The 14,583-nt window shown below is 35.3% G+C and overlaps 1 protein-coding gene across 9 annotated transcripts in view; it reads left to right on the forward strand.

The window, feature by feature from the left end:
- CNTN1 (contactin 1) overlaps nt 1-14,583 on the forward strand; it is a 390,240-nt gene that overhangs the window by 223,625 nt on the left and 152,032 nt on the right. For all 9 annotated transcript variants that reach the window (XM_030822637.1, XM_030822635.1, XM_030822633.1 and 6 more), the window contains 3 exons: nt 4,502-4,634; nt 8,086-8,258; nt 10,383-10,478. In XM_030822637.1, coding sequence (XP_030678497.1) covers nt 4,502-4,634; nt 8,086-8,258; nt 10,383-10,478 — 402 coding nt within the window. The remainder of the gene's footprint in view (nt 1-4,501; nt 4,635-8,085; nt 8,259-10,382; nt 10,479-14,583) is intronic.

The raw sequence follows: 14,583 nt of genomic DNA on the forward strand, positions 1-14,583 counted from the left end.
TTTTAACCTCATAATGCTTCCAAAACATCAAAATTTGTCATCTAAGTGTTTCCATGGCTGTAGAAAAAAATCAATAGATGACAGTATTTTCTGTAGGCTGAGAACATAATGCTTATGTTGGATTATTTATTGGATCCTATGCTGAGCCTTGTATTAAAATATCCCTGAAAATTCTTTTCCCTGCATCTGAGCACCCTAGTTGAGCTAGGGTGGTCGGAAACTAAGGTACAGCCTGCAAGGGAGACATGAGGATCATATTCAAGAGGTTCATGCTGAACCTGGCAATGCAATACAGATGCTTGTTTTGAGTAGTTTTTCTTTCAAGGGCCCAAATATGTTCCTAAAATAAAATATATACAGTAATTGCTAAACCATCAAACAGAATACATTATGTGATTCAGGCTTGAAAAGTTTAGAAAAGCAAGAAGCATATAGTTATGAAATAAAATCCTTAATAGAAAAATGAATGTAACGTGAAGTGTGTCCTATTCTGCTTTTTGTTCTAGGAAAGAGCAAAGGGAAATATCTTAACTGCAGTATTCTCTCAATGTGAAAAATAATTTCAGTATTTTCTTGGAGATTCGCTTCTTATTTTAATCCCTGAAAGCTTGCATTGTCTGTTCCTATAAAGCTCAAATATAAGTGGGAGTATTGGGAAATATATACATATAATTTGTGAAAGGCATTATAACTGAGAAGAAAAAGTATCATAAGGCACCAATATTATCCAGTTTGGCCTGTAAAATTCACTCCAAAATTGTATATCCCCTTTGAGGGTTTGCTCATTCCTTATATATAGGAATAGCCCTATATACACACACAGTATAACCTTATAGGCATAGCCTCATCATTATTAGTATGTGACATTCTATAATTTTCAATGAAAATTTTCCTTGCTAGCACCTTTTTCTTTTTTAAAAAATACATATTATTAAGATAAAAAAGCTACTTAAAACATATTCTCAGTTTTCTAAAAGCTGACCAACTTTTATCTCAAAAGCATAATATACCTTAAATGAAAGGATACATTATCAAAAGAAATATTTAAGACTACTCATTTCATTAAAATATGAAAATCTACTAACTAATCCTTACATAGAAATATGTTCATGTGCATCTGTCTTTATTGTATTTGAAGGCGCCAAGCAGTACTTTCAATAATCAAAGCAATTCTGAATGACCATAACTCACCTTACTTCAAAGAGATAAAAAAGCTTCTTTCAAGGAAGCAAATGAAATTATAGATTAAATTTAGAATTCTGGACGATGACCCTCCATATAATGACACTTCTGGAAGCCACTTTAGAAGCAGACAGTAGACAGGCCGGGGCTATTTCTACACTGGAAGTACAATTGTGTAACTGGTCTGTACCTCTTGAGATGAGTTCATATTTTAGGAAGTCATATTTAATCACTACTATATTCCCCATTATTAAATGAGACTGATATTTAGTTTCTAAAAAATCTTTCCAATGTGCTGTTTGTAGAATGCAAGTCGAAGAAGGTTCAAAGGAAAACTCTTAACCCTGAAGACCTGAGATTCTCTTAACGAAGTCTTTCACTGAGCAGATCTTTTAAGTAAATCCAACTTAATCCTTTTTTTTTCTTTGATAGATCATGCTTTCGGTGTTGTGTCTAAAAACTTATTGAGGTACCCAAAGTCAGATCAAGGACAGCTAACACCTATGGTGTATCAAATTGTTGCTCCCAACATGACCATCTGAAATTTCTATGCTAGCACTGTTGTAAGAAGTGGAAACTCAAGATCCAATCCAGTGCAGATTAGCGGCCTTATGTTTCAAGTGTATGCATACTTGCAACGCACATTCATTTCTCCTTAAATCTCCTTACATGTATAGCCTTCTCCATTGGTAATAACATTTACGTCATCACCAGGCTTGTCGCATAAGTATCAAAGTACCTAGAAGATCTTTACGAACTTTACACTCCCCTAAGCAATATTTATTTTTAGTTTTCTAAATATTTATGAACTTAGACTTAAAATAAATTGTTTTAAAATAATTCACACTAAAGTCATTATTTATCAAGGATTATAGTGGGAATAGAAATTATCTTACCTTCAAGAAGAGAATCTAGATATATTGATTTCTCTATTTTTGTTTTTAAGCATTTTTATATGCATTGAGAAGAAACAACAAGATCTTCAAATTGGCAGGTGTTACTAAATTGCTCCAGTCAGAAAACCTGTGCAATTGGGAGAGACTCAAGGAATAGTTTATGAAATTGTCAAACTGAGAAGAAAAATAGCATATGATTTTTATCAGAGATAAGCACAAGGTCATTTCTTTCAGAAATCAGAAAATCCAGACCTTCGATAAAAAAATGAAAGTCTTCAGTAATCAGGATTCAGGATTCAGTTGTCATTTTTTCCCTGCTGTGCTGTTACAGCCTGAATAGCCAGAAAATATCAGGCATCATCAGTAAAAGTATTAGAAGTGAAGCAGAAAACATTACATTCATTTATGGCTTTTACAACCTCAAGAAGGATATGGAACTAGAGACAAACTAGAACACAACTTTCAAAATTATTAGCAGAGAGCATCTCTATGACTACCTCATATTTGTAATCTTCATAATAATTGTGGTAGGCACATGAAGTCCTTAGGACATATACTCATGTTCCTTTCTTTTCTGAATGTACGAGCCCTGTAAAACAAATTGCTTGCCTAAGACAATAACTCGAAAAGTTCATGGCAGGAACTAAGTCTCAGTTCCTCTCATTCTTCTGATTCTGATCCAGCTATTTCCTATCTGAAATAGGATGGTGGTTATGTAATGTGTCTGAGGTCTATAAACTATTGAATAAAAGTTTCAGCAAATTTCAACCAAGAATGAGGCAGCTCCCTTTGAAACATTTTGGGTTAACTTATTAATTAAATAAATTAATTCTTCATACCAGCGGTGGGGGCGGGGCGGGCAGAACTAAGTTGAGGATTTTAGTAACCATCTATATGTACAACAAAAATGTACTGTGTCCCAAACAACACAGTGCTAATAGCACCAGAGCTACAAGAGTGAAAACTTGGCTTCTGCTTTTTAGAAGCTTCATGATTAGTCTAATATCTTATATACATAAGAAACATAAACTAAATTTTGAAGAGATTGGCAAATTCATGAGAATGTTTTTAAAATTAGCATTTATTCATTGCTGATTATAAGCCAGGTACACTGCCATCTTTCATGAATTGTCTCAAAATAATTCTGATAATAACCTTATCAGGTAGATTTTATTATCCCCATTTTATAAAGAGTGATATTCAGCTTTGGAGAGATTAAATAATTTGTCCAAAGGCACACTGATAATGGTACTGAGACAAGATTTAAATGACATAATGAAACTATTTGTTCAAAAGGAAGCTGGAACAGCACTCTCATCTTCAAGTTTAGTGTCAGAGAAGATAAAATGTTTGTGTGCCACTGTCTTTACCTCTCTCTTAAAAAATAACTGGAGGAGTGAATCATGGCTTAGATTGGGCAGAGACATTCCAGTGACCTGTAAGAATATTCATTCTTTCTAGCCACACAGATGATTATTAATTCATTTGAGGCATATGGCTTTGCACTGTGCTCTGTAAATGCTGCCGCAGTGGTGGCACGTGAATGATTCTCTTCTCCTCATCCTGCTGTGAGGTGTCACTCTTCCCTTCCAGGGAGAATAGACCACCAGGAATAACTGCTTCTCAACACAGCTGTTTGTGACAAATTTTAAACCAGTTGTTCAGATCCAATATCCGTGTAATTTATTGATTGATTGTTCTAGATGGTGCTGAGTGCCAATGCTAGTCACATGTTTAGAAAAAAATCAACAAAAACTGGCTCAGAAAAGAGACTCATTTTCTCAACATCAAGAAGCTCTCCTTCACATTCAGACTCTTGTTCAAAAATCATTAGGCTCATTTTGTTTTCCAGACAACCCAGGAGAATGATGTACACAGATGAAAGACATAGCCACCTGTTCTCAAGCATTTGCAATCTAGCAGAACAAAAAGTTGTACCAAGAATCATAGCAAGTGTATTAAGTACCACAACCTTTATGGGGAGCTACAGGAACTCAAAAGAGGACCAATAAAAGCCAGGAGAGATGAGAGGTTTTGGCTTCCTGATGGAACTAACTGTGGCTAGGTCACCAAAGGATCACGCAAATTTTGATAGGACAAGAAAAGTTGAATGATGATTCTGGGAAAACCAAAAGCATATGCAGAGGCTCAGGGGCATGAAAGTACAGCTTGTTTGGGGAAGTGGAAAGTAGTTAACTTTTGCAACACATGGTACATTTGGAGAAATGACAGGAATGCACAGAAAATAATTTTAAATGAAGAACCTGATGTTTGGCTCAGTATTATGAGGCAAATATCTTTGTTTTGAATTAAAATGGAGATTCTGTTTCTGATTTTTTTTCAAGTAATGTTTTTTCAATGTTCTCAAATTTTCTTTGACTTATAAAGCAGCACAATGTAAAACAATTTTATTTTTCTTGTAGTTTCTGAGGAAGACAAAGGATTTGGACCAATTTTTGAAGAGCAGCCAATCAATACCATTTATCCAGAGGAATCACTGGAAGGAAAAGTCTCACTTAACTGTAGGGCACGAGCCAGCCCTTTCCCGGTTTACAAGTAATGTACCTCACTTCTTCTCTTTTCAGAGTGGAGTGTCAGAGTAATGATCACAGATCAGCATCTGTGAACTTGTACAGATATAATATAGTGCTTTCTGCAAATTCCATGGACGTTAACAAAAATATTGGCATACAAACTATTAAAGAAGTTGTCTAATGCTCAAAGAGCAGATTTTCTTAAATATATGCAAATAATTCTCTTACTATTTTTTGCACAGATAATGCTACTGGCATTTGACATTATCCACTTATAAACTGTATAATGGAAATCATGTTTTTAGGCCTATGAATGGTTACATAAAATTATGCATAATTTAAATATACAGATTTGAGGATAAAATGTTTTTGTTATGTACTGGCCTGGATAACTCATACCTACAGATATGGATAAATTTTCATATTAAGTACATTTAAAGATCTTGCACAAATAACTGTAGAAAGCACCATCTTTTTCAACAGTCTCATATCTGTATTCCACCCAACACAGCAAATTTCTTAAATGTCTCTACCTATAGGAAAATCTATATAAACATACCTCTTACTGTTTTTCTGGGTTACATATGTATGCTATCAAAAACAACTTTATAAAAAAGCAACAATGAGTTTTCCTGCTTCAGATGGGTCAGAAAAGTATACTAACAATTTCTCATCTGATGCAAAGAATGACATGCAAAAATCAACCAAATGCCAGTGGATTTAAATTTCACCTGTGCAATGGTTCCATGAAGACAAAACAAGTGACTGATGGAGAAATTGGGGGCTCTAGTGTGTTAATGTCACCTGACTTAATTGAAAGTTGTCACTCAACAAAGTTAATTTTAATATTTTTTCCTGGATACGAAAGTAACTTTCTATTATTATAAAAAGTTCTTATAAAAGAGAATATCCCCTTCCACCCATTTGATTCTAACAGTACTCAGTTTTTTCCTGCCTTTGGCTATAATTACAAAATTATTCTTAAGATAAAATAGGAATTTAGATACAAAATCACCATCCCATTGAAATTGTTTTTATTGTTTCCATTTCATGCATGGAAATATAAGTAGATATTTTATAAATTATAAATAACACATTTGTTCTCAAAATATTTGATGGGCTAGACTTATTTCCACCCCTAAGCCATATATAATGAGAGCCTGTTTGTCACTGACATGGAATAGTAGAACTAATAGGATCTGTAGAGGCGATCCAATCCAAGAAAATTTTACAGGAGAGGAAGCTGAATCCTGAATAAGTAAATTTGCTTGCTCAAGAACTAGTAAATCACAGATCCAAGACTGAAACACAGGTTTTATGATTTCCAATGAGGTATGCAATTTTTTCATTATTTATCTATCTGGATAGATTGATAGAATCCCAAAAGCTCTTTCAGTGACACTTATTCTGTGACACTCTGTTGTTAACATTCACACAAGGGACCTTAGCAAATCAGTCTCTAGGCTGGAACAGAGGCAACAAAAAGAAAGGGCTGCTCTCAGATAATGTTCTAGGAACATTAGGAAAAGGCTATGCTTCTCCTTGCTGCCCCCATCCCCCCACCCCACAGGCACAATAGAAAGCAAAGCTTTGCTTTGCCAGTAAGTCACCAACTGCCTCTCTCAGGTTGCACCCAGCACTGAAATTCCCACTTTGAGTTTCGCCTGGTTATCCATACACTAATAGACAGAACTGGAGAAGACAGATAGATGTTTAATCTTGTTATGAAGACAGTCTGCATTTGACAGGAAAAAAAAAAGTGGGGGGAAAGAACAGAAAAAAATCAGCTCATGATGCAAATAGTTTGATGGAAAAGAACATTTAAAGTTTTTAAAATGTACATAATTTCAGGACAAATTATACCAACCTTGGTAATCATCCAATTTTTCATTCATATAGTAGTTATATATTTGTAGCATGTTCTGTGACAACATGCTATTCATAGCAACATCCTGAGAGGTACAACAGGGTACTTTACTTCTGACTTACAAGCCTTGAGGCTTTCATTATCTTGCCCCCATCCCAAAGAAACAAGCATTACAATAAAAAAGTATTAAAAGGGATTGTAGCAATAGTCTATGTTTCTGAAACTAGACCAGTGAACTTCTTCAAAGACAGAAAAAGGTAATCCTTATATGATGTTACAAGCACAATCAGATCCATGTGGAGGAAGGTAAGATAATAAACAAAAATTTGGAACCAATATAATGAGGGAGAAATTACAAAAATTGGAGCTGCCCAACAAAGAAACCCACTGTCTTGACAAGAGCTAAGCAACTTAACACTAGATGGTTCAGGCAGGGACAATATTGCCATCACCTGGGGGAAGAGGAAGGCTTTATTCGTTGGATTGTAATTTAGTAAGTTGTAAAAATGCAAAATCACAGTTTTCTATACTTGCTTTTAAATTATCTCCTATACTGCAAAAATTGTAACTAATAATGTTCCAGTAACTTTGATTTGACCACAGATATTCTAAAGTCATTAGGACTTTTGGGCATGATTATTACTCTAATTAGAAGTGGCCAGGGAATGAGCGATGTGGCCACAAGCCACTACTATTTGAGCGATTTGACCACAGCTCTAGGCTTATGACTTTCCTGAGGACACGGAACTTTAAAGGATAAAGAATGATTATAAAATTATACAGTTGGTTCTCTTAGTTGAGAACTATTTTCTACATGCATTCTTTTCATCATCACATCAGAAAGTTAGATTCCTGTTTCCAGTCTATTTATAACACTATCCCTATCAGTTAATGCTCTGATTATCTGCAGCATGTCTTATATTGTTATGATATTATGTGGTTGGGAAGAAAAAGAATTGTTCCTCTTTTTTTACTTCATTAAAAGTAATCTTTGTGTAATGAGAAAAGACATAAGTGACCACTAACTCTAGGCTGAGGGAAATCCAGTTTGACTTGTATGTTTGTGGCTCGGAATAAATTTTTAAAAACCCAACTGACTTTTATCATTTTCAAATTGTGTGACTGACCTCTAGTGGTCAGAATATGTCACTTATTGAGCAGAACCCAATGTCAATTAGTTTGTTTCATTGAAATTTAGAGTCAGATATTGATATTTTATATTTTATTTATGGTAGAACAATGCTTTTAATATTTTATACAGTATATCTGCATATGTATGAATCTAACTGGTGCATAGATGGCTATCAATTACATCCCAAGAAATCAATTTATGGAGAAAAACTCAACAAAATATTTGTCACTTGAGATACCTCACAAAAAAAGACAAAATACGTCATGTACTTTGACGTTTCCTTGTCTGTACTTGAGCTAAATTACAAATTATGGTCCTAGAGACTCAGAATTATGGAGTACAAAGAAATATCACCTGAATCATATTCTTAATTGTCTGATTTCACATGGAGCCGTACCCAAATTATTTTAGAACTGTGTTGGCTCCATAGAGTTGCCAGGTCTCTGATATGACCTTTGTGTCTTTTTCTCATAGATGGAGAATGAATAATGGGGACGTTGATCTCACAAGTGATCGATACAGTATGGTAGGAGGAAACCTTGTTATCAACAACCCTGACAAACAGAAAGATGCTGGAATCTACTACTGTTTAGCATCCAATAACTACGGGATGGTCAGAAGCACTGAAGCAACCCTGAGCTTTGGATGTAAGTAAACTGTAACTTTTAAAAAAGGGCAAGCGTGTTTAGGTGAGTTCAGCAAGAAGAACAATCAAGGATAGTGAGAGGAAGGCATCATAGATGAGGTGGATCTTACAAGATGAGTGGGCCCTTATTGTGTAATGGAGACAACAAAGCACCTCAAGGCATACTATGAATGCACTTGAAACAGTGAAAGATGATGTCAAATAAAGGAGGCCAGCATCTGAGGATCTTCAATGACTCTTTAAAAATTAGCATCAGGCTAGGCGCGGTGGCTCATGCCTGTAATCCCAGCACTTTGGGAGGCTGAGGCTGGTGGATCATGAGGTCAGGAGATCGAGACCATCCTGGCCAACATGGTGAAACCCTGTCTCTACTTAAAATACAAAAATTAGCTGGGCGTTGTGGCGCGTGCCTGTAATCCCAGCTACTCAGGAGGCTGAGGCAGAATTGCTTGAAACCGGGAGGCAGAGGTTGCAGTGAGCCGAGATGGTGCCACTGCACGCTAGCCTGGTGACAGAACAAGACCCTGTCTTAAAAAAAAAAAAAAAAAAAAAAAAAAAAAGGCATCAATGGAAGCACCAAGCCATGTATTATCAAAGGGGCACTATCACCCCTAAGGGGGTGAAAATTGGCTTTTGAGGGAAGAAAATGTCACATATGGCAACATAATGGCTGTGACTCTTCAAAGATCAACCCAATATGACAATATTGTATTCCCTATTATTTAATTTCTCATAGTAGGAGTAAATTTAATTATATTTTAGTTAATTTATTTTAAATTTAAATTACATGAAACATTTCTTTTAATTAGGGCTAATAATGAAAAACTGTGCTAAGCTAAAAATTAGAGGTTGTTTCGAAAGAAAATTTTACATTGGGAGATGAGTTGGACCAGGTGATCTCCAGTATGTGATTTAAGTCAGCACTTAAATCTTTTGCAAAATGAATTATAGGATGAGAACAATGTTTTAAGAAGTCCTTCATGTTAGGGTTTATCAGGAGGGAATAAGAGAGGTACAGGAAGAGAAGTAAGATTAAATTAGTGTGGTGAGAGTGGAAATGTAAATAACATACATTAACCATAAGGAAAGAATTAACAGGTTGCATTGCACAAAAGGAAAGAAGACTGGACATTTTTTTTCCAAGCAATGTCTAGTCAGAGGGTAGAAATATTCTGTTCTCATTAATAATGTGATGGGAGCAAGAAAAACCAATTTCAAGGATGGCAGGAAACATTTAAATGGTTGCTTCACATGCAGAGGTTATTGTGATATTGAGTTACCCAAGTTGAAATGTCAAGTAATATTGAGGATAGGGATGGCATTCAAGTAAGACACCAGGCCTAGAGAAGTAGATTTGAAAAGTCCTCTGCAAAAAAGTAACACTTAGAATAGATGAATTTTCAGAGGTATACACTTTATACTGAGAAAAGTAACAATTCAATGTTATAATTTGGGTGCTGATCACAGGTAAGTAACAGGAAGAGAGGCAGAAAAAAAATAGAATGAGTATCAGTAAAATAAATGAAGAACTGGAAGAATATCAAGGAATCAAGTGAAATGTAAGTTCCAAATACATAGAAAAGAGTAAAGAAAATTAGAACTGAAGCAAACCCAGAATTTGAGAAGGAGCAAGAGATTGGTCACTTTCACGTTCCCTAACGAGGGTCCTGCCTTTCACCCTTATACCTTCCCAATATCCAAGCCCTCCCTCAGGAAGAGAAATACCCTTCAAATGAGTCCATTCCTCTGAGTCATTCCTTCTTACTTTCTCTGGTAGGTCCCTGGGTTTGTCTGATTTCACTGTATTTCCAGATACCCTGACTGAGATTCTCCCTAAGTCTGAAACAAAAGTCTTTAGGATATTTGTGATTTTTCAGGGTTGTCAGAATTCTTACGCAGGCTGCTCCCAATATCCATAGACTTTGAGCTCATAACAGAACTTTTTAATAGTGTATACAAATCTCAGCAATGTAAGAACGAGGAGCTGACTTTACTAGGCTTCACCAAACCACTGAGAAGTGCTGTATCTCATGAATGAGTTATTCGCTGAAAGGTAAAATTGATGAATGTCTCTCTTTCTATTGACCAGAGAGTGAATGTTTCTCTTTTTTTCTTTTGAAATTAGATCTTGATCCTTTCCCACCTGAGGAACGTCCTGAGGTCAGAGTAAAAGAAGGGAAAGGAATGGTGCTTCTCTGTGACCCTCCGTACCATTTTCCAGGTAAACTTAATTCCTCTCTATTAGCATCTATGAAACAAAATGGACAAGTTTCCATTTTCTTAGTAATAATGCCACATTATTAATAATCATGGCTCATTATTAATTAAATGAGACTGAATATTTGCATACCTTGTAATGTGTCACTAACTGTTATGGACGCTTCCTTTCTTGGCTCAGTCACCTGGCTCTAGTCCCAAGGATCTCTAATCATTTCAGTTTATAAACATATATGTATTGTATTATGTCATCATTAAAGTTCCTATTCCACAGGGAAGTTCTGTTAGATTTTCTAGAAAATATTACTGAAATAGAACAGTACCAAGAAAGGATGTATAATCGATCATTTTCTTAACAAGTTAGTATCTATGAAATACTGTGAACTGTATGTAACTAAACACTAGAAGGGATAAAGACATAATAAATTATTAATCTCCTTAGGAATACCAATCAGCAAGAATAATCATCTACTTTATAAATGGGGCTAAATTAAGTGTCATCTGTTATGAAATTCAATTTTGAATCTATGTTTTCTGTAATTTTATATGGCTAAGACAAAAGCCACCAAAGTGCTAATTAAAAGATGAATTCCTCATACACTTTCACCAATTTTCATGTATTTATCAAATATCCCTTTGAAACAATATATAACTACCTATTTTCACAATTTAAAAATCATGTGTCTATTCTTATAGTTCTAATATTATGCCTTAAATTTGACTTTAAACATCTGCATAGAGAATGAAACGTAACAGCCTTTAAAACTCCATACAGGATTTTGTGTGGAATACATCAATCTGATGTGTGTGATGATTGCTTGATAAATATGGAGGTACATATAAAATTCAAAATTTGTAACACCCTTTCAATGAGAAAGGTGTTTTTCTTAAGGAACTATTGAAACTATATATATATATATATATATATATATATATATATATATATATGTTTATTTATTTTAAAAACCTACCATTTTCATAGCGTTTCCCACAAAGTAATGACCAAAAGTATCCAGTGACTACATTTGACCATATTCAATACTGGATGGCCTTCACTGCATCACTCATTGACTCAGAAAATCTCTTAGGAGTATTTGTTATACAGCAGGAAAAATGTATGCCACAGAAGTGCCTCAGTGGAGCAAAACAGGAAAAGCTACCAGCCTTCAGAGGTCTTCCACTGGGAGAGTCAGACGTTAATAAGATAAATGGCTAAAAGACATGGTATGTTAGATATTGCTAAATAAGGAGCTATATATATGATGCAAGGAATTGCGGACAGTAAGTATTGAGGGGACGACTGAACTTAGGAGGAGCATCACCAGAAGGAAAGTTGGAATAAACACCGGAAGGAAGTAAAGGAGATAACAATATGAGTATCCTAGAGAAGAGCATGCCGGGCAGACGCTGAGGTCAGACTATGGAAGACCAAGGAAGCCAGGGTGGCTGTCATAGACTGAATAAGGCAGAGGGTAGTAAGAAATGAACTAAGAGAGGTACAAGAGCTGCATTATGGAGGACCTTATGATCCATAGCAATTATTAATACTTTGGCTTTTACTTTGAATGCAATTTACATTGGAGGGCTTTGAGCAGAGGAGACGCATGACATGACTTCAGTTATAGAAAAGTGACTCTGGTTACTGTTTTAAGAAAGGACCTGGGGAGGACAAAGGTGGAAACAGGAGATCGGTTTGGAGGTATTGTAATAATTTAGGTAGCATATGATAGACCAGAGTGGTGACAGTGGAGGTGGGAAGATAAAGCCAAGCGTATTCTAGATAAATAGAATATATTAAATTCTATATAGAAATCTAGGTATATTTTGGTTAAATTCTAGATATATTTTGAAGGAGAAGCCAAGAGGATTTGCTTGTTTACTTTATGTGGTATATAAGATAAATACAAGAGTTGAGGGTGGCATAAAAGTTTTTGCCATGAGCTCCTAAAAGAATGAAGTTGCCATTACTTCAGCTGAAGGAATAGGTGTGGACATGTTAAATGTAAAGCATCTGTTAAGCTTCCAAATGGAAATCAAGGTGGCAGTTCTATGTGTGTGTAGATGTTGGGGGTGATGGAATATCAATTTGTGATTCATCATTCAATAAGTTGTTTTCAAAACCATAGGACTGCAATGTGATTACCTAGACTTCTGGGGCAAAAGCAAGAAGTGTCATGTATCTACCGATAAAAGCAACATTTCTTAAGCATGTGCTGGCACTTACTGAAAAAATAATTTTATGGTTATTTATTGTTTAATCCAGTCTATAATCCGAGGAAAAAAGATGGCTTTTGCAAAGATGGTTGATTTTATCATCTGTGTGGGGCTAGGAAAGACACAAAGAAGATGGTCTGTTGAGTCCTTGAAAGAAGTAGATCAGGGCTTAGCTCTTGATTGTCAAAATCACATCTCATCCGTAAGTTGGAGAGTCAGGGTGGCTATGGCTGCAGTCTTGGTACAGCTTATTTTGGTGATGGTGGGTGGGGAAAGAGGTGAGAACATCAGTTCTGCCTCCCCTTTGCTGTATGACCTCAGGAAGTCACTTCACCCTATGAGGCCTTGGATCCCCCATTTAAAAATGGCAAGAGCCATTCCTACCTTTGTTGTAATAAGTGCTGACAGCTTCTAACAAATTGCAATTATTGTTTTGTCCAAGTGAATGGCTTTAAAAATAAGTAAGATTTGTTAAATAAACTTAGATTAATTATATTGCCAGTCCCACAAATGCAAAGGCCACATCTACTTTGTTTAGCAGCACTTGGAAGGTACTCAGGTTTTGCAAAATAAATAAATTAGAGAATCTACATTGGGCATTCACTCAGTCAGGTCAATTGTTCCATTGTCCAAGACTTACGTTCATATAACATCATGACAATAACTTCTCGGATTTAGCATTTATCCCTTATAAGGATCAAATACCATCACTTCTTTCATTCCTTTTCACACATCTCTTATGAGTGGGGCACAGGAAAATGTCTTACATTTTAGAGAAATTGAGTAGTAGAGTGACTAATTGGCCTGATAAAAGATACTGAGAATTAAAATTCAGGTCTCTGTATTCACGTAACCACTGAGGATTCAGATTACTCTAAATGCATTTTGTGGGCAGTATCTTTCATACATTCTATAGTTACAAATGTCCTTTCTCTATAATGAAATACACACTTTCTTGACATTTTTGGCTTTGGTGGTGGGGCAGGGGGAGTGGGGATTTAATTTTTAACAGAAATCTTTACAAAATTTGGATTCACATTTCAACTGAGAATAGGAAATATTATTTCAGAACAGAAAAGATCAAAGTCTTCTTTTAAATGTATTATACATATCAGCTTGGATGAAAGACTACTTAATACTCCTTTCTGAATGTGATACTTCTTTACTTATCCCAGGAGCCCTCATTTAAGAAATTTAAGCAGCTCCCTAAATATTTTCCTATACTAATTATCCTGTGACCCTAAATCAGCAAAAAGAAAACAAATTAAAAGAATTCAATTATTCACAGATATAAGTGCCTAGAAATATATGTTAACCATAATTCTGAGTTAGAGGCTAATTATGATAGTCTAATTTCTGCCTCTTTTTAACTGTATTTTGTTTCTTCAATAATAAACATATGCTGCTGCTTCTATAATTTAAAAAAATCAATATTGAAAACCAAAAGAATATAATCATATTCACTGCCTGTCTTGATGTTGTATTTTGCTGGAGAAAATTACATAGCTAAGCTAAATATAATGCCCAGGTTATTATTCCCAATTATGTGAAGCTTATATAATGTGCATCTCTGTTAGTTTCTCATAGTCATTGTGCTTTCACACTCTCTTTGAAAGCTTTGCTAGCCACGTTGAGTTCCCCAAAGCAAAATAGCCGTTTGTCGTGATTATTCATCTTTAAAAGAAGCCTGAGTGCTGCGAGTTCTTGGTTTTTCATGATTTTACACCTAAAATCCTATCTAGTCTGACCTGGAGAGATTCCCACTTACATTCTTCCCAGTAGAAATTGTCTTTATGTGATCAAGATGTTTTGAAGGGAATCATCATTTTTTGACCTAAAGGTATGCATTGCCCATTGTCTCCTCTTGTGTATTTGTTGAATGACTCCTGGGGAGT

The sequence above is a fragment of the Nomascus leucogenys genome, chromosome 11, assembly GCF_006542625.1.
Source record: "Nomascus leucogenys isolate Asia chromosome 11, Asia_NLE_v1, whole genome shotgun sequence".
In the NCBI taxonomy this organism is placed as follows: Eukaryota; Metazoa; Chordata; class Mammalia; order Primates; family Hylobatidae; genus Nomascus; species Nomascus leucogenys.